Genomic DNA, 20,882 nt, shown 5'->3' on the forward strand with positions numbered 1-20,882 from the left:
ACTTTTTCTTTTTTTTTCTTTTACTGACCTCAGCCCTTTCTTTGTTTTAATAAGCCAGTCTATCTTCTGGCTGAAAAATCCAATTTCTTTAACAAGAGAAGTTCAGTGGATAAAATTCAGTCTAAATATAACCTTTTAACATCGCACCCCATATGATCCTGATGTATACTACAAACTAGATTTATTCACCTACGGGCAAAATCAAAATGTGTGCTTAAACTATTTTTGAGAAATTACATGTTACATTGTCAAACATAAACCTCAGCACCCCATTAACAGCAAAGTGCCTCTTTTGATTTTGTGTGCTGACCCTTTTGATTGCAAATTAGGCACATTTGCATTCACTTTGACTCAATTCTGGTGCTCATGTTGCATTTCTGCTGCCTTTGTCAAAGAGGTTAGCAAAGTGAAAGGCTTTCCATTGGAGAGGTGGGTCTGCCTTGTTGCCTGAGTGAAGCGGGAGCGGTGCATGCAATTCTTTGTAAGCTTCATGGTGGGGTCCCCATTTATTAGCCTCATTCAGCTGTGCAATCATGTAGAAAGCCCAAGTTACAGCAGCTATATTTAACGAAGAATATACATATCTACACAGATAGATACTTTATTGATCTCACAAGGGAAGCTACATTGTTACCATAGCAGGATAGAAAAAAAAGGTATAGTTTGAAATAAATAAACAAAATAGTTAAAGTGCCACAGGCTCATTGTGAGGGCAAAGTCTTTATATATACAACAGTGATTAAAAAAACCAAAAAAATAAAAATGAGGTCAAGTTAAAGAAGAGTAAAAAGAAAGAATGAGAAATGAAGATATAACAAGAATAATGGCTAGAGTATTATTACAACTGTAAAATGCATGTAGGAGAGCACTGCTTCATCCGATCTCATATCACTTATTTCTCTCATTTTTTACTATCAGTAACTCATTAATGCGTCATAGAAACAGCTTGTAACAGTTATGTAACTGTCTCGTATTGTCTTCATATTTCAGACTTTGCTATGATCTATTGTTTATGCTCTGTGTGTTGAACCCTTGAACAAATCTATGCCATTGTCACACATTATTATACTAGCACACTATTTGTATACACAAGTTTAAGTATTCTAATTAAAGTGTTGTTAAACAATTGTTGAAAAACAAAAATTAAGGGTCATAGGTACATAAGTAAGGATTGAAATCACCGATTAGTTTGTAAATTGCTCCTGTTATCAATTTTGTGCCTATAAATGTGTCAAAACTAAAAGAAAGTCCCCAAAATAGTGACGCGTGTCTTTGCAGCACGTTGCTCTCTTTATGACTATTTACTGTCTGGTGGCTATGTGTGAAAAAGGGTAACGTGCTAAATACAGAGATGAGTAAAATCTGAAAATCCAAAGGCAAAATGTGTCATATTGTGTCAGTGTGGGAAGTTAATGTTAGCAGAAGTTTCATTTGCAACACTAGATTAGTGTTATTGGCTTCTGTGGTTCCCTGTTCCCCCCTGTTGCTGACATCCAGCAATGCCCTTCTCTAAAATTTACAAAGCTTTATTATATCTGATTTGTTACCATATTTGAAAAATCCAAACTACCTTTGGCACATAACTCTGTTGGGATGTTTCTTTGATCTTATCAGCTGCTGTAACAGCAACTATAAATCAACTTTTATCAAGCTTTTTCTGTTCCAGGAAATTCAGTTAATGTGAAGATTGCATTAGAGTTTTCTTAAGGAATTTTAAACGACACTTAAAGCGCTGCTGTGTTTGGTTCTAAAATGAGAATGAGAAAGTCAGAACACTGATCATCAATAATGCTAAAAATCGTAACAATGGCATAACGATGAAAAGAGGGTTGCAAAAGAACCATCAATGCAACATAATGCAAGGAATGCAATGCAACAATACAAAGTATTTTTCCTGATTCCTTGTTGTTGTTGTTTACTCTTGTATGTCTGTGTGCTTTATAATACAGATTAGAAATTGTGTAACACAACAGATACTTTAATGCAGTGAGGAGTCAGAGCCTAGTTAACCTTTGATTTTTTGTTATTGTGTGTTACCTGGGGGGCAGCTAAACATATGTCTGCACATTGGTTTTTATACTGTGTATGTATGAAAATTGACCAGTAGCTCCACAAAAGTCCAAAGAATATGACAAATATATCACATATTATGTGCTGGGGAAATAGACATGCTGACATTGTACAGTCTATTAAGAAGTCATGCTTAATAGACAGCAATGCAGTTCTCTTCCAAGTAGCTTCAGATATAAACTTTAAAGACATTTTCTTTCCTTTTTTTTTGCCTAAGGTACTGTAAGACGTTTTACAGATGAAAGCAGCCACAAAATTGCGAGGTTGCACTGTAACATAGTCTTAGAAATATTAAAATTTTTCATATTTTTATATGAAAAAAAAAAATCAAAGCATATTGTTAAAGTGGTTAGTAGGCAGAGAAATCCAGCTGTGCTGTCAGAGACTCGTTAATCCCTCCTGCTTGGCATGAGTTATAGTAGGAATAGCAGCAGCTGTAATAGTAGAAAAGAGCCGCAAACATACAGGGGAGACCAGACACACAAACCCACTGGGCCTAATGGTTCAGACTTTAAGTATTACAGGGTGATTAGGGAGTTTCTGTGTGAGTACGTGTTAACACCATTTAACACACAGCCTGCGATGATGTTTTAATTGTGTAAACTGTTGTATTATTTGTGCCAGCCAGTGTGATCAAAGCCTCCACTGTGTGTACCTTTGCATTTTTGCGAGGCAAGTGCAAAAAAGTTAATAGTTGTTAAAAGATCATTTACAGCATACTAACATCAAATGGACCACCAGGATGTTGCAGTCATTTATGTGTTCTTAGGTGTGTTGTGATCAATTTATTTTAATACGTGTACAAAAAAAGCTCCACTCTCTTTCCAACCATCAGGGGAACACCCCTCGTGACAGTAATGTATATTGATTTTGGCCAAAAAGGCCCCAGTGATTGGAGATTGAAGTATTTAATTCCACTTTGCTTGTGAGCCAAGTTTTGCATTGGTAATCAATTTTAGCTGGGACTTTTACGCTGCCATGGGCAGTTCTCTCTGTACTCCTCTTTGTATTTTAAACTGATTTTTAGAACGTTTAACAATGTTTTATGTAAGTAGTAGGGATGAATCCTCTGCGATAATATGGGGAATACATTTTTATGGGATATAAAAGGCATCTATGTTCCTTAGTGAACACAACAACTTGACAAGAACAGGCATGTCTGACATAGAGAGCTGGATGGCAAACTCTGATTTTGTAAAAAGGAAGCTATTTCAACAAACTCCAAAAAAAAAAAATTCTTTGCAAAATATACAAGAAAACTGTTCCTGATAAACGTGGAAACTAACTTGTTATATCACTTGGGGCAAAAAGACACCACCATGTAAAACCAGGGTATGAACGTACAGGAGGAGGAGATACTATCAGGTGGTGATGTGCAGGTTGTGTTATACTTTCACTTAGAATTACAGGGAAAACTCCACCACCAGTATTTGACTTATGCTGTGTCACTACTATTACGCTCTAATGCTGCTTCTGCTTTCACCTTGTGGCGAAAGATTCACACTTTGAATAAGGTAGTTTGTCTTCAATGACAGTAGCTCATTGGAAAAGAAGGATGGAAAACGTTTTATCAGCATTTTATTTGTCCAATATTGTCAGAATGATCATTATTGTAAAATTACTTTAAATATTGTAATATGATTTTTGAGGCTGTATCACAAACCCCAATAGATAGTTTAGATAGATGCTGCAGGTCCCTCAACTAACAGAATCAGCTGTTTTTCACTGTTATCCACCTATGCGAAGATTCACAAACCAAATTTGGCTCTGATATTAATTGTTATATTTTAAGAAGAACTGTTCTGCGGTGCCTCTTCCTCGATTCATAGGCCAGCTTTCTTGTGTCACTGGTTCTCTGTGGCTAGACTGTGTCCGCTTAGTCTGTATTTCATCAGGAACTGTTTATGTTTTGCATTTCAGACAGTTTATGCTACTCTACCAATTTATATTCATGCTTTAGGGACAATTACAAATTGCATTTGATTTACCTATTGTTCTAGATACACATTTTTTTTTATCACTTTAATAATTTAGTTTACTTTGATTTGTTTTTGGAGGAGATACAAACCCAGCCTCAGGGGGTCACAAGCTAATGCACTCCTAGTGCTGGTCCCAAGCCCAGATAAATGGGAGGGTTGCTCCAGGAAATCTTTGCCAAGTCAAACATGCAGATCCATCCACTGTGACAAACCCATGGGAAATAAGGGAGCATCCAAAAATACTTTCTTTGGTTATTGGAAGGCCATGTTGGTCTGAGGTTGAACAGTGTTGAGGTTTATTTCAGTAATGGTACGTTCTGACTAATACACTTCTGGGGGCTCCCCAAGGTTTAACGACTCACAGGTGTGGTCCCCTGAGAACTACATTTCTAAAGAGTGTTTTCTGCTTGCATTCCCAATGCCAGTAGGAATCCCAACATGATTAAATAGCCAGTTGGGAGTTGGCAGTTGGCATGGCTACAGCTAGGCTACAACCACAATAACAAGCCAGGGAGTACCATGATTGGAGGTGTGTCTTTGTTGTGTTTCATGGTTTAAAGTTAACAGTTGAGTTGGAAATGAGACATGCAACTGAAACCAATATAACTCAGCATTAAAAATGACTTATTTCTTTGTGTGCTAAGTTTACAGGTAGCTGTTAACTGTAGACAGAGGCTTCCTCCCTGTACTACTTACAAAAGCCAGTTAATAGATCATTTGTGCCTGCAGCTTATGTTGATCCGTGACCAAGGATTGTGTCCTAAAAATTATGCCAGATTTAATTTGCTTTGATTTTCATGTTGATGCCCCATGTAGTTTGGAGGAAGTGCTAAAGGTCTTTATGTCTTTAGAATTGTAAAAAAGGTTCCTTTGGTCCTTGTTCATTGTGACTTCAGGTGTTCTTTTTTCAGTGTTGCTAATCAGTGGGTATTACCTGGGATGTTTATTATGGACCTGCAGTTTTTTGCATGCAGAACTCTGATGGGTAGCTGACATCTAGTGATCTCTTAACAGCTGATGGTCCGTCCAACACAGGTTTGACTTAACTTGGGAGATAGCTGAAGTTTCTGGTTTTCTCCTAAATGCCAAAAATGCTTTTTGTTTCAGTGCATTCACTGCCAGATGATAGTTTACCAAAGCAGTGTTTTTAAACGCCAGGTACTGACTGCATTGGGTATTCCCTAATTTGAATTTCTATTTGTTTTCCTGGGATTTGGGCTTTTTTTCTAAGCTCATGATTTTAAATTCATTGTAGTTGACTGTCAATACTGCTGCCGGAGGCTGAAGTGCTGTTTTTGTCCCTGCTTTTTTTTTTCTTCTTTCAATTTTTTCCCCTTCATTAGCCTCTTCCAATTTTTTTCCTGCTTTTATTACTGATATGAGCCCTGTTTGCTCAGGATCGGTATTACCAGCATAACTTGTCCGATTTAGAAATTACCCTCGCACATCTGTGTGGGAGGGACACCTAGCACAGGAAAAGCAAGGTCTGTGTTTAGTAGGGCTGCACGATTTTGCATAAAATGAGAATCACGATTTTTTGGCTTAGAATTGAGATCACGATTCTCTCACGATTTTCTTTTCCAGTATAAATATTTATTGCACTTATTAACTGCACATCAACTTCGTAACAGTTGAGACTGAACATAAAAACAATAAATAAACATAAAAACAACAAATGTCTCACGTTTTGTTGTTGCTGCAACATGTTGTACTGCTTGAAATTCCGTCTCCACCGTTGCTCGACACTGCGTGTATAGAGCAGGTAGTGCAACAATAGAAAAATAGTTGCGGGACAGCACTGTGTAGCGTTTGTCTAGGGTGTTGATCATTTTCCTAAATCCCTCGTTTTGCACAGTGTTGATGGGAGCCATATCTTTGGTCAGGTGATAAGTGATAGCCTCCGTAATTTCTTTGTGCCTGCGGGAGTTCGATGTGTATAGGGAAGCGCTGTATAAGGTTCCCGTTATTGATGTTTGGGTGGTTGACCGGGACGGATTTTCTCCTGTCACTTTCTCCTCATCCCTGACGTGCTCTCCGTTGGTTTTCCCCTGCTAATTCACACGGCACAGCCTCTGTATCACGTGGTATAAGGCTCCGCCCTTGTCATTTGTTGAGAAGGAAGAGTGAGCGCTTGTTTTCATGCAGAGTACGTCCCGGATCAAAATGCGGTACAATCGTCGTCGTCTTTTTTTTTTTTTTTTTTTTTTTTTTTTTTTTTTTTAATCGTTGTCATTTGGAAATGAGATCGCACATAAGTATGAATCGAGATTGCGATTTTCTAACGATTAATCGTGCAGCCCTAGTGTTTAGCTTGAAATAACTAACATTATGATGCCCAAAGGGGAATTCACACGCTACCCAGCAGTATGTGAAATGGTTCAAGTCAGCCCCACCTTTACCTGCAGGAACATTAACATGAACCTGTTCATGCATCAATAACTAAAATCTAGTTGTCATCCAAAAACAAAGTAAACATCAGAGTGAAATGGGTTATTCTTCACAGCAATTGCTTTTATTTCTGGTGCTTTAAAACATTAATAATACTTAAACTTGTGAATCTTATTTTATATTTTGAATGCAGGCCTTTGACATTAAGCTTGAATAATGATATGAGTCCTCAGGCTTATATGTGGGCTATTTTTTGACAAATATTGATTGAAATCTGTCTGGCCCCTCGGTGAAGACTGAACTATTTATAGGTTGTCACATAAAACTGTTGAAAGATACTATCATATATATCAGCCATTCCATCCTACTTGAGAGGTTTCATCTTGACCTTTATGTGAATGACTTTCCATGCTGTGTTTAAAGAAGCAGAAAAGAAGTCTTGATAAAATACCAAACACACGCAAAAAAGATTTTCTTTAACATTAGAAATTATGGATTAGGATTATTGACAACCTCTGCATTCCTCATGTACTGATGGTCATTCGAATAAGACTTTACGTCGACTTAATTGTTTTCAAACGTCTACCTGCTGTGCTTATTCAGAGAATGTTTTAATTTAAACCCTCTAGCAAAATGGAATCGAAAGCCTTTCTAAAAATCAATAAAGCATGCAAAGATTTTACCATTGTTTTGTGGCGTACGTGCTGATTAATTAGAGTGTGTAGAGTGTAAATGTGGCCAGTAATACCGTGATTTGGTAAAAAGCCAATATGGGTTTGCTCAGGGGAATGTTTTCAATAAATAAGGCCAGGAACCAGGCATTGATAATACTGGGGGATTGACTCTGCTTACACAAGTGGCTTAGTAGTACGTGCGGTCTGATATTTCTCAGCTCTGTAGTGGGGATAAAAAAAGCCCCAGGCTCCACATCTCAGGAAAACAACCAGACTATAGAACTGTCGGGAGAATGAAACTAAACAACTGAAGCAGGGCCTGTTTCAGCTCAGCGCTGCTGTGTTTAAGCACGTCTATTGGCTTGATTTAGTTGTTGTTGTTGTGAGTGTTGTGAAATTGGAAATGTTGTGTCTGAGATGACGACAGTTAATCTTGACATCAGCTGATGTTGGGCACTCCTTTTCTGTACTCAGGTTAATCTTAATTATTAGATGGTCTGTGGAAATCATGAAATGTTCTCTAAGTGGCACCTTTTTCTTTTAGTGAGGTGACTTTCATGCTGAAATGCCGCGACGCTCACAACCATCACTGCAAAGAGAATAGCACCATTTTGATTTTGGTGTATTGATTTCTTTTAGATCGTTACTAATATCAGTATTTAGGCCAAAGCAAGGCCATTATCAATAATGCTGTTCAACCATATGTTATATATCATCTGTGACATCAACAAGGCATTTTCACCCAGAGAACTGCTGCTCACTCAATCTTTTCTCTTTTTCAGACCATTATTTGTAAACCCCACATGGTTTAGTGGGAAAATCCCAATAGATTACTGTTAAAGCAGGTATACCTAATGAAATGGCCGGTGAGTGTATATAAATAATAATAATAATTATTATTTTAAGCCCCTTTCAAAACAAAGATCACACATGAGTAAAAAAAATAAAAAATAACAAAACAATGAACAATAATGTCCACCAAGTTAAAATCATTAAGGATTCACGTGACATGTGGAAGACAATCAGAGTGAGTAAGCCAGTTTGCGGAGCTGCTTTAAAAAACGGATTGAATAAAATAATAAAAGAGTTTTTCTAAATAAACACCTAACACTGATCATTGAGACCCATTCAAATTTAAAATATATTAGTCTGAATGAAAAAAAAATTAAAAACTGAGAAAAAATGTAGAACATAAATCGGTAATCAATCCCAGAGCCTTTTTTAAGTGATGATTGAATTCTTCGAGCTCTACAGGCTCGCACTAATATTAACTAAAACACTGTCACCAATGAATCTTGTGGTTAATTAATTATAGATTGCAGCCTAAACAAATTCTTTGTGTGTGTGTGTGTGTGTGTGTGTGTGTGTGTGTGTGTGTGTGTGTGTGTGTGTGTGTGTGTGTGTGTGTGTGTGTGTGTGTGTGTGTGTTCTGGGTTGTTCATTAAAGTGTCTTGGATTTTGCATTAGTCTGAATCATACAATGTAGCCTGTAACTCATGGTGAAGAGAGCAACATGCCAAAGAGGTACAGTGCTCGGTATGTTTTTTAAGTCCACTGTCAGATGGGCAGAGCGTGTATTTTCTCTCCCTTTTTTTTTGTTAACTGATGGCAGGTCTCTTTCACTCTCTCTCAGTCGTGTCCCAGTCCTTGGGTTTTTTATTTCCTCAACGGGATCAGTCTATATTCTGCAGTCAAGGTTATGATCTGGATATTAAGCGAACCCAGCTGATTTGCCTCAGGCGACTGTGTACTCCTTAGAGAAGCATGAAGACGGGGCTTCAGGCCACCGTGTTCTGTTTCTATTTCCCTCCCCTAATGTTAGCCTGAGCCTTGTTCTGCTCCAATTGAGATGCATTACGACTGTTCAGAAAATCAGCGCTCCCATCAGCGTTGTCTTGGAAACTGTTGAGCTTATCAAGCCTATATGACCCAAGGACAACTCGTACACCTGAATAGCACCGTCTCTGGTTTTCCTCTTAAGGAAGCTTCAAAAAGGCAGCATGTTTTAGACACTTTTAGAAACAAAATACACCTGGTTGTATATTATGATTTTTAAAAAACAAAACAAAACAAAACTGCTATACAGAGGGTCCACATTTGTCGTTTAACATATTTAGCAGGACAAACTTTGTGTTTATTAGTAACACTCATCATCTCTTTCATTTGCCCTCAGTCACGTACAGTATTATCTCCCTGCCTTCCTCTGAATATTCTTTTATACATATAAACATGAAATCCCTAGAAGGGAGGATCCTCGCTCGCAGTCATAAATTCTAAAGCGAGTGAAGTGCTGGATCCTCTTGCTGAGTTTTTCCAAATGGTTGTGAGAAATAGTGGTTGTGCAATCTCTAAAGGGGGATTAAGCCTGTGGAGAAAAGGAGAGGAGGGGAAGATGAAGAGAGACACAGAGAAGGATGTGAAGGAGGAAATTGTGTTTTTGTAGGGAAGTAGTGATGGCAACCGCTATTGAAAGGAGAAAACATCACTAAGAGAGAAACGGGAGGGAGTGGGGGTGGGGCGGCTGGGAACGAGAGTGCATGATGACCAGGATGGAGGTTTAAAAGAAAGATGGAGGAAGTGCAGTATGCTAATGGCTTAATAAGAACAATGGAGAGTTGTGGGTCTGTTTAACGTCATATGAAACCAGGCTGTTTAAAAGAGACTTCAAAGAGACTAGCACCCAACATAAACTAAACTGACAGACACTCACACAGAGAGGCAGAGCCCAGAGCACCAGGGAGACCGGAGGTGTCCTCTGCCATGCCTGATTAGAAATACAGTGAGTGGAGAGGCATGGCTGAGAGACAGCAGTAAGCAGGAGTGTGTGCGTGCGCGTGCTTTTATTTAATGTATCTGTTGCTTGAAGCACTGCGGTCTACATTCTCTGTGATCAAATGGCATCTCCGGAAAGAAGCTGACATCCATCCGACAGCATTTTTGACATGATGCTGTGAACAGGAATATGTAAGTTTTTCTGTGATGGAAAGCTCCGATGTTGTTGTCTGTATTCGTATAAGAGCTCTGCTATGTATGTGTTGCACCAGAAACGGTGAAGAGAGAAGTATATCCAAGATTCTGCTACATTGTGTGGTTTTGTTGTTGTTGTTTCATAAAGGTCAAGCAAGGCCGACGCAGTCTAGCAGCTGTCAGTGAAACAGAAAGGACGGAGATTGCAGAGCGAGTACTGAAATTCAGCCTTCCTGCTAGTCCTGGAATTTGAACAAGTTTGAGAGGACGGAAAAAAGTGAGATAAACAGTCTGGTAAATTCCTTCAGGATATCCGGGGGAATCTGAATTTTCCAAATCGTTATTTTCCAGGAATCTACTAGGAACAATTTTATAACTGGCATGTTTTGTTTTATGATGGTTTTCAGTCCAAATTGTGACAAAAGACCAAGCTGGGTTTGAGTTTAAAGTGCATTACAGATGTGGTCGGGTCCTGCACTGTGGCTTACAGGAAAAAACAACAGAAGATAACATCAACGGTAAAGCAAATGTGAGAGCTATAAAGAGATACAATAACACATCCTATAGCATGGTGATTTTGTAAGTGCGCTCAGCTTTTTCACCAATATCGCTGCACAAACCTCTAGCACCTCTGCTGTGAACCATAACTAATGTTAGTAATGTGAACATACTGCACAGTTCAACACTCAGTACGGTAGCAGCTTTACAGAGCGCAGCAACCCCTGTAGCTCTCCTTCAGTCACGCATGAGTGCAGACTGCCAGATGCCACAATGATCACCTATTAAACATTAGTTTCTTGTATAACTGTATATAAAGATGTTAGGGACAATAGCAAGACTGTATATAAAAGATAGACCTGGAGATGATTTTGAAGTCTTGGGTTTGGCATTTTGCCCATTGTGTCTTTGGCGTTTTGGAGCCAGTTAAAAGAGAATGTAATGAATGATTATGTTATTATGGTAACTAATGCTAGAAAGGTTTTTTGCATCCACACTCACATATGTGTGCTAATTAGTTTTAACATCTTACTATAATACAAAAAATCTGTGCAAACAAATTTGCCACACAGATGCATTGTAGGCCCCTTGACGAGCTTTATCCATATCAGACATCATGGTGTCATTATGTGTCCTAGCAACCACTAGGCTAAAGTGGCCCATTTTTAGCATGCAGACCTTATCTAAGCGACCATCTAAAGTATATCAGTCTGCAGAGAGCATGAACAGGTCAAACTGTACAGTAGTGTGAGTAAAACAAAACTAAAAGATTCTCACACTCTAAATGGTTCTATTTCCCGCTGTCAGAGAAGTGCGGTAAATTTGCTTTAACACCACAAACATGATCTAGAAGTCCAGTTCTGTTACTTGATTAGCTGCAGTCGATTAGCCCGTCAGTAGCCACCAGTAACTAAAGGCAGCCACTGCATTAATTATGACTTAATTAGACCCTAATGGAACATAATTTGTTGGTTATGTAAAGATTCGCTTCCTGTACACATGCTGCCTTTTCAAAGAAAAGTAACGGAGGCCAAACATTTTCTTTGTACCAGATTGTAAAGATGTTTATTTCTGGTATAGCTCTGGAGGTTTTAACATCCAAAGAGCTTCACTTCCTGGTTTGAGTATTTGTTTTTTCATCCCAGGTCAGGAAGTTTCCATTTGATGACAATTAAACAGTTTTTATTTGTTATATTACCGGTAATATTTTTCTATCATTCATACAGAAATACGACATTTACATTTTTATTCACATTCACATTTTTTCTGCTGTTTAGTGGCAATATTTAAAACACAGTTATTTTTCTACGTCTTAAAGTAGTCCTTCACAAATATGATAGATTAAACAGTAATGATATACACAAAACGTATTTGTCTGAAGTGTGTTTTATGTATAAATATCTATGATTTACACATCTATGTTAAGCTCTATGTTACTAGCTTACAATATCCCACTTACTATATCCTCACAAGAGAGTTTCCCTGAACTTGCTTTTCCCCTACAGATATTAAAAACAGATGTTTAATGTTTATTTTAAAATGTTTTTATTTCTTATTTTAAAAAAAATCTTGTAATTAATATTTATTTTGTGTGTCTGATGTTATCTAACGGAGCTGCAGAAGTGATGGTCAGGAAATGTTTCTAAAGGCTGATATGAGGTGGTTTGCAATAAGTGCTTTGTTTTCTTTTATACCTTACTCAAACTGAAACTGGTCGAGTGGCTAAGTGGGAACGTATAAACTGATGTAACATGTTACATTTTAACCTTGTCAAAAGTTGGTGGTGGTGCAGCAGTTCAATAGATTTCATTGGATGTTTTTTTCTCTCCCCAGGGGGTGAGAGATCACAGTTAAGCATGTATGTGCTGGTGGATGGATGCCCTGCACCAATTTTTTTTTCTTTCGCGTGTGAACCTGAGAGATAAAATCTTGCAAAGTTACAAAACGCTGTGAAGTAGAAGACAAGCTGACAAGACCTTTTTAAATTTACGCCTCCAGTTGAGTCAGCTTTTAATCCGAGAACAGTAATTTGCCCAACTCTGCTGGAGAGTACATTAGTGATGATTATTGATAAGATTTCATCAATACCAGTGTCATTATTGATTCTGCTAATAGGCCTTATTCTTTATCTATTTGCTTATCTATTCGTTATCAATTTTCTGTGTGAGGAAAAGGCCCACAAATGTTTTATTATTTGAAACAGAAGCAGGATAAAAACGGCTTTCATGTGTGCACTGCTCTGAGTCTGATGCCATAATTTCTTACTCTGGAGCTGCATCTGATAGATTAGATATTCTAGTTCTCGAATCCCATCCCTGGACTACATATATGCACATCATATACGGAGAGTACAGCTCTAACCTGAACACTAAAACTACTTGACTCACAGGAACAGAAGTCTGAGGAAAGACAAACAGTTAAATCTTCCCTCTTGTTTTCTGCTGTACACGGCACTTTGTGCTTCCAGAATCCTATCAGGTGGAATTTAGAAACGCTGCTCTGCAGTTCTCTTATTTCCCTGGCTGCTAAGCAAACCTAAACTAAGCTAAGCTAAGCTAGCTGTGCACAAACATCGTTTTTTTCCCTCCCGGGGGCACGAGAGAAATCACCGTGGCCAAATTAATTTTCTCCCTTCTGCTTGTGCTGCTGCAACCTGAGGGATCATTGAGGCAGAGAATCAGCCAAAGAGAAGGGAGATGGTGCTGAAGGAGAGAAGGAAAGGGGAGCAGTGGAATTTTAATGTGGCTGTGTCTTGTCTCTTGCTGCCTGCCAACGAAAAGCAATTACTATCATAGCTCCCCTCTCTGCTGTGTGTGTGTGTGTGTGTCCGTGTGTGTGTTTGTGCTTACCTTTGAGTGGGTGTCTGACTGCACTTTAGAACACAGGGATTTGGTATGTTAAATGTACAAAGGGTAGATTGGCTCATATCCTGCAGGGTATTTGGGAACACTGATATACTAGATGGTTGTTGTGTAGAACTGGACAGTAGTTAGAGTGTTGTTTAGATATTGTAAAACATTGGTTTTTAAACTTTTTGTGCCCAAAGGGCAAGACAGATTTTCAAGTCACACCTGTATAACAGCCTCTGAGTGTCATCTGAGATGTCATCAGTTCTTTTGATTGCATTTTTTTGCACCACCTGGACCTACCATACAACACCTGTAATATTCTAAAAGAATGTGTCACAAGGTCCTCTGGAATGCAACTTGCCTCCAACACCTTATCAGACACGTTCCCGCAATCCAACAAACAGTTTAGCTTCCTTTGGTTCAAATCCAGCTCTCTTTTTGAAGCGGGCCAAGCGACTCTCAAAAGGGATGTTTGGTTTCCAAGTGCCTCCTTAACTTGCTTGGCATGTCAACCTTAGCCAACTTCTTCTAACAGATGACGCACGCAGGCCAGAGGGCAGGGGGTTGACACAATGAAGCTATAAGATGGCCAGCTTACAGGACACCATCTACATGCAGTTTTCATTTTTCCCTTTTGTTTAGCTGTGGGGTCCTTGGCATTGGTTAGTTGTGGCTAGCTTGCCATAAAAATGAATTCCCCCCCCTTGCTGTCAGGTTTTGATGTGTCAAATATTTGTAATATGCACCATCTAGAAACTGTACAAACAGACTTTTCTGGGATTTTGTTTTTTAGTTTATTTTTTAGTGGATAGAATTTGTCAACACACAGGAAATTAAAAATTCATTTGTTTGTCTTTGTGCAGTTGTGTAATGCAATATTTATGTATGGTTGTCACAAAATCCCAAGGCACACTTGGACTTAGTACACTGATGTTCTTTGGCAGCCCCATTCTGGAACCACTGCCTTTAAAAAACAAAAAACAAAATCGACTCTATAAACAATTATAAACGTTCATTGTTCTTAGATTTATTGCTTTGTTTCTCCAGTAAGACAGGAGTCCGTCATTTTGAGAATCTCACTGAGTGTAGAGACGACCACTTAGAGGGGCCCTGATAAAAAGCTTGACAGATAGGAGACAGGAGTCAGGCAGACTGATGGACAGGTGGAAGTGTTTCCAGCACTCTGAGGCTCAGAGCTGCAGGAAGGCTAAACGCTGAGTGGACTGAGTAGAAAGGTGGGAAAGATATGAGAAGAGTTGCCTCCTCTACCATGCTTTCAAAGAAACCCTCTGATGGTAACTACCCCCCACTTCTCACTCTACATTTTCAGGATGCGGAGGTTCGCCTACTGTAAGGTGGTTTTGGCCACTTCTCTGGTCTGGGTGATGCTGGACATGTTCATTCTGCTCTACTTCAGCGAGTGCAACAAGTGTGATGACAAGAAGCCGAGAGGACTGCCCGGGAGAGACGGTGAGGGTGTATCACCACACAAACCCATACACAGACACATTTTTATGGCACTGTCAAGCATCAAGTTTGAAAAGCTGAATATGTATCCTCTGTAGACACCATGTCTAGACCACGAGATGGGCCTGGTGAAGGAGGGAAACCTGTGGTGATCCCTAAAGAGCAGCAGGAGAAAATGAAGGAAATGTTTAAGATCAACCAGTTCAACCTCATGGCCTCGGAGATGATTGCTCTCAATCGTTCGCTGCCTGACGTCCGCCTAGAAGGGTGAGCTGCCTCTCCCAGCAACAAGTCCTGTGTTTTGTCATGATAATAACAATAATACATCTTTTATTAGTGTTATTGTTTTTAAATGGCATGACCTATACAGTATAGCAAAATTAGGTAAACTTTAGATAGGAGATTTAAAGAAATGTCTAGTAAAAATGTCATATCTTAAAATGGAATAACATACAAAAATAAATGTAGGTTAGAAGCACCTCTGAGTATTCATTAGGAAGTTATTAAACTTTGATACTCGGAGAGCAAAGAGGGTGTGGTGCCCTCAAAGATCTCAAGGGAATTTGAACTTCCTGAAAAACAGTCAGGAGTTCCTAATTCGGTATTCATATTGTATGAAGCAGGGCCTAAATATCCTCTTTGTGTTATGTTGTGTAGTAAGTATAAACATAAATCATTATATGTTAATATTAATAACAGGAAATTGTACATGTCAAATCTATCCAGTGCCACCTAAACATCGCACAGACAGCAGAATGTTTTCCAAAGATGTATGATGTTTGGGTTTTGTTTGGGTTTTTTTGTGGTGTTCACAAAGCTTCCCACAATTCATATTATTATTTTCTTTCCAGTTTCAACCAGCTTCTGTTTTTCCTTTTTGCAAATCATTTGAAAATGGTTTTCATGGAAAAAAACATTTAAAAGACAAATGTTTTTGGAGAGCTTTCACACTGTGTTAAAACAAACTCTGCTGAGAACCATTTGTGTTGGTTTCAAAACTGCCAGTTGAGCTCTGGTGAGAATCAGTGTGCAGGATTTCATGACAGTAGATACGGTCATGTGAAAAGGAAAGTTTACACACGGCTCTGTGATTAAATGGCTTATAGGACCACCTTTAGTTGTAGTAACTGGAAGTAATCAGTTTTTCTATGACTGTATAGGTTTCTCACATCAGTGTTTAAGAATTATTGCCCACAATGTTGCTTCAGTTCATTGATGTTTGTGAGGGTTTTTTCACAGCTGTCTTAAGGCCCCACCACTGCATTTCAGTCAGGTTGAGGTCTGGACTCTGACTTGATCATTTCAGCACCATGATCCTTTTTTTAATGCTGCTCTATTGTAGATTTGTTGCTGTTTTTGGATCATTGTCCTTTAGCCTGACCCAATTTGGGACAAGTTTTATCTATCACACAGATGTCCTCACATTTAACTCTAGGTTACTCAGTGACTGCAAGGTGCCCAGGTCGGTTAAAGCAAAACAAGCCCAGCTGTGCTGATAGTTGCTGATGTGCTCTGTTTGGTTTTCAACAACATAACGTGACCATTATGGTCAAACATCTCCTCATTTGGTTTGCCTGTTGAAAAGATATTGTTCCAAAACAATTGTGTGGGTTTTTTTCTCTCAGATGCAACTTTGCAAAATTACCATATTTCCCGGACTACAAAGCGCACCTGAATATTAGCCACACAAGCTAAAATCAGGGGAAAATCCTGTTTTGTACATACATTAGCCGCACCTGACTAAAAGCCGCAGGTGTTTCAATGTTGACTCATCATATGTAAGAGAATATGCACAAAGGGAATTGTCAGGAAAGAGATGGCTGTTTGGAGACACACCCCTTTTTTTAATATTTTGAAAAACAAGTTATGGGTACATATTTGCATAACTTTTTAGGTATATGTACAAGTAGCGGTAATTACAAGTAGGAAACATGTACTGTGCTTCATAAATGAGTAACAAATGTAGTACATAACAATAACCTACAGCACACCAGAAAAATAGATTCAGACTACCTTTTAGGCTCAGGTGCAGCGACACGGCTTTAACAAGAAGAAAAGTCAGTCATTCACCACCATCTTCCTGCGCACTAAAACCACCAAAGTCCTCTTCTCCAGTGTCAGATACGAACAGGCTCAGGATGCCTACGTCCTCCACTCTCCGCTTCTCTCCTTCGTTGTCACTTTCAAAACAAAAGAAATCCTCGTTGTCAGTGTCAGAGTCGAACACCCTCAGAAGGGCCGTGGCGGTGTCCTCCTCTTCATCATGCAGCAGTCCAGCCCTTCGAAATCCGTTGGTGATCATGGATGTTTTCACACTTTTCCACGCTGTCAGATTCCACCGGTGGAGTTGAGCATAACTTGCTTTTCGCAAGTTTATCGCCGCTCGTCATCCACGACTCCCGCTGAACGCATAGCGCTACTTTGAAGTTTTTTTTCACGCTACTTGTACAGCACTATGTTGCCTGGCGGATGGACATGTGACCAACATACTCTTGAACCCCGATACTGTGTGTCTGATCACATGCCCTTCCGCCAGGCAACGTAGTGCCGTACAACAGCGGAACAAACAAAACAAATCGTCTTACGATATGACAAAAATCATGGACAATCCACAGAAAAGCCGCACCTGACTAAAAGCCGCAGGGTTCAAAGCTTGTGCAAAAAGTAGCGGCTTATAGCCCGACAATTACGGTAAGCCATGCTGCAATGTTCCCTTTAAAGAGAAGCAGCTTTCTCCTGGGAACTAAATAAGCCATACTTATTTAGTCTTTTAGTAATTGTGCTGTCATGAACTTTAACATTCAGTATGCTAACTGAGGCCTGGAGAGTCTGAGATGAAACTCTTGGGTTTTTGCCAGTTTCTCTGAGCACTGGCACAGTTTGACCTTGGGGTGAATTGGCTGGGTATCCAGTCCTGGGAACATTGTACACACCTGAATGCTCCAGATCAACAACTCGAGTTGCTCACACTCACACTTGCTGATGATCAGTTAATCAAGTGCACCCATCTGCTATTTACACTCTTAATTCCTATGGAAGCAGTGAGGGTGTACCTAGTTCTTCACAGGATTGCGTGTGAATACCTGTGAAAATGTTCTTTTTGGGACTGCATGTGGTTTTAGAGCGATTCATTCATTCAAGGCTGCTGTTAAATCCAGCTGATGGTAAAGTGCTACCAGAACAGTTTTCATTAGCACATCACACAGGGATTTTTGTCTGATTGCTCACGGTCACAAAGAAGTAAAGCAGAGCCGTGCTTGTGTTTATTATATGTGTTGTAAAACTGCTTGACATAGCCAACCTAACAGTAATTGTGTCTTAATATTGCAATCAGTGAATGAAAGCACCATTCTGAGCACCTTTATTCTGCAAGGTTTCTGTAAAGTCATGAATGAACATGTGGTGACTGTGGGCAGTCATATTTACACAATTGCTGCCCATAAATAAATCCTAAACCCTGTCACAACAGCTAAAGCATCATTTTAGTGATGTAATGTTTTTTTCAACAACACTTTTATAATATAAGTTATGTGTGTAATTCATATATCATGTGAGCAGAATTTCAATGTTGACTGTGTCTGTGTGTGAGTGCAAGCGGTTTTAGGTTGAAGGTTGTTCAGTCTTCAGACAGGCAGACGATGTGCATCCAGCCAACAGCTGAAAAGATATGTCAAGGTTAGCTCAGGGAGGTGGAAAGCAGCCCCCCACCCCACCCCCCGTCTTTTTTTTTTTTTTTTGCTTCAGTAGAGGAACATGCATCAGAAATGAAGGTTTTTGGAGCGATGGAGAGGAAGACTGACTGAGAGGCGCAACAGTGACAGGAAGGGGCACATGCACAGTAGACAGGCAGGAGAGTAAGAGGACCTTGATCCGTGAAATGGGTTTTAGTCTTTGAGCGAGAGTTGATTACTAGGTGTGTTTTCACTCAGCCTTCCCCCCGTCTATCTGCTTTTCCAATTAGTAGATAAGACGGAGTCAATATCGTGCAAGGGAACGTGTGGCTGCGTGTGTGTAGGAGTGCATGCATTTGTGTCTATTTCACTGCGTATTTGTGTGTGGATCAGCAAGTTTAGGGAAACTGGCTGAATTCATCACAAATGAGGTTGTCATTAGCTGATACTTTAAAGGGGGGAAAAACTCACTTATGGTTTTTTAAGGCCCGAGCACTAACAGTGCGAAGGCCATATTGTAATTAATTTGTTGCATTATTATGTTTCTGTCAAATGAATCTGGGGATTTTACTTTAATAAACTCCTCATAGTTTAATGTAATCATCTTCATATTTGATCAGTCTTGAACTAAAGACTTTGGTCATGCTAAATTGTGAAGCTTTTGACTTTCTTTTGATTGCCGTGTCCGTGATGCAGTGGTGAGTTTTAGTCATTCAGCATTAAATTTTAATGTGTAATTCACACATAAATTGTCCAACTAGCCCCAAGCTTGACGTGATTTATAAGAGTTCATATATGACAGTATTTAACATGTTTTACACTCTGATCGAGGCAGGATCAGCGCATTAAATGTTGACCAGATAACCCTCAAAGAGTTGATGTTACGTTATTATGAGGGCTGTGAGTTTTTATTAAATGGTGGATCCGCTGGTGGCATTCCAGACTTTGATGTGCTGCCACGAGGAGCCAAAATAGTATAACTGAAATAGCTTTTGTTCAGTCTGTTCCAAACTTGACACTTAATAAGATTCAGACATCTATATCCCAATAGTCAATGATATTTTGAGCACCAGCTAGTGGGAACAGGAAATGTCAATTTTACTTTGATGAACTCCTCACAGGTTCACCATATTCACCTGAAAGGTTCTGCGAGTAAACTTCAAGTCTTCAGTTCAGCTCAGCTTTATTTCCATAGCACCAAATCACAATAGTTACATCAAGGCGCTTAAAGCCTTGATTATGCTTTAGTGTGAAGATTATGGCAGTCCACCCTAGGGCCATGGAAATTCTCCATGAATCACCTTTCGTGCAGTTTATATTTAATGGCTTTTACACGTCAGTGTGGCAAAATGGCTGTTTTGTGCCACCTACAATATTTCAGTGAAGCCACCCCAGCACCATATTTAATCTGCATTTATGTTGTTTTGTCTTAAGATAGACAAAAAGCCTGGAGCTTTGAGCCATACCTTAGGCCCAACAGGAAGTCAGGCATTTTCAATGTAACATGCAGTCTTGGCAGAATTATGACCATTTTCTTGTCTTGGACTTTAACAAACTTGTGCAAGAGATTTAATTTGATGAGCTTTATATTTTGTCAGGTCACTCTAAAGGGCACCATGTAGTCGGCCAAGGAAATGATCTGGATCTTTTTTGTGCAGCAGGCCTTATGACATCCACACGCCCCGGCCGAAGATCGCTACTTTCTGACGTTACGGTCACGCCTGTGTGTGTGTAATTCTGTATGTGTCTGGGTGGATTTACAGTATGTGAAAATACTTTTCATGACCACACCTTTCAGAAAAGCTTTTTTTTTTTGGTGATGACTACATTGTTGTTTTTGTTGTTTTTTGAGAATGCAGACTTTTATTGGTGTGTGTGTGTGTGTGTGTGTAATGTTGCAACAATAATGCTGTTTAATTAAAGCCAGCGCGCACGCCCATGTTTAAATATCCCCACAATTCCCTGCTTGAAGACGCAGCCTGTAACTCATTAGCTTGCTTTGCCGTTGCCAAATGTTGCTCCGCCACCCTGACTGTTCGAGTGCACAGGGCTCCCTACAATTGCTCTTTAAAAAAAAAATGCTAATACAAATAAACATGTTTGCAACTGGCTGTGTATAGACACACGGTCTTCTTTTTCCTCTGCTACACACCAAAGATCATGCCTTAACTCATGTTTTTTTCATGTGAGCGAGAAATAATGAGCCGCCTTAGAAAAACATTAAAAGACTCAAAGGCTGTCTCTGTTTTTACAGTGAATCATCTTGTGTGCTCATCGACCTCCCTATTTTCGAGCATACGAACATGCACACCCCAAACA

General features: G+C 39.3%; 1 protein-coding gene across 2 annotated transcripts in view; it reads left to right on the plus strand.

Annotated features, from left to right (window-relative positions):
* galnt1 (UDP-N-acetyl-alpha-D-galactosamine:polypeptide N-acetylgalactosaminyltransferase 1) overlaps window positions 1-20,882 on the plus strand; it is a 55,108-nt gene that overhangs the window by 17,303 nt on the left and 16,923 nt on the right. For both annotated transcript variants that reach the window (XM_004541396.4, XM_004541397.4), the window contains exons 3-4: window positions 14,756-14,895; window positions 14,991-15,159. In XM_004541396.4, coding sequence (XP_004541453.3) covers window positions 14,757-14,895; window positions 14,991-15,159 — 308 coding nt within the window. In that variant the 5' untranslated portion in view covers window position 14,756. The remainder of the gene's footprint in view (window positions 1-14,755; window positions 14,896-14,990; window positions 15,160-20,882) is intronic.

Source organism: Maylandia zebra, linkage group LG11, assembly GCF_041146795.1.
Source record: "Maylandia zebra isolate NMK-2024a linkage group LG11, Mzebra_GT3a, whole genome shotgun sequence".
Taxonomy (NCBI): Eukaryota; Metazoa; Chordata; class Actinopteri; order Cichliformes; family Cichlidae; genus Maylandia; species Maylandia zebra.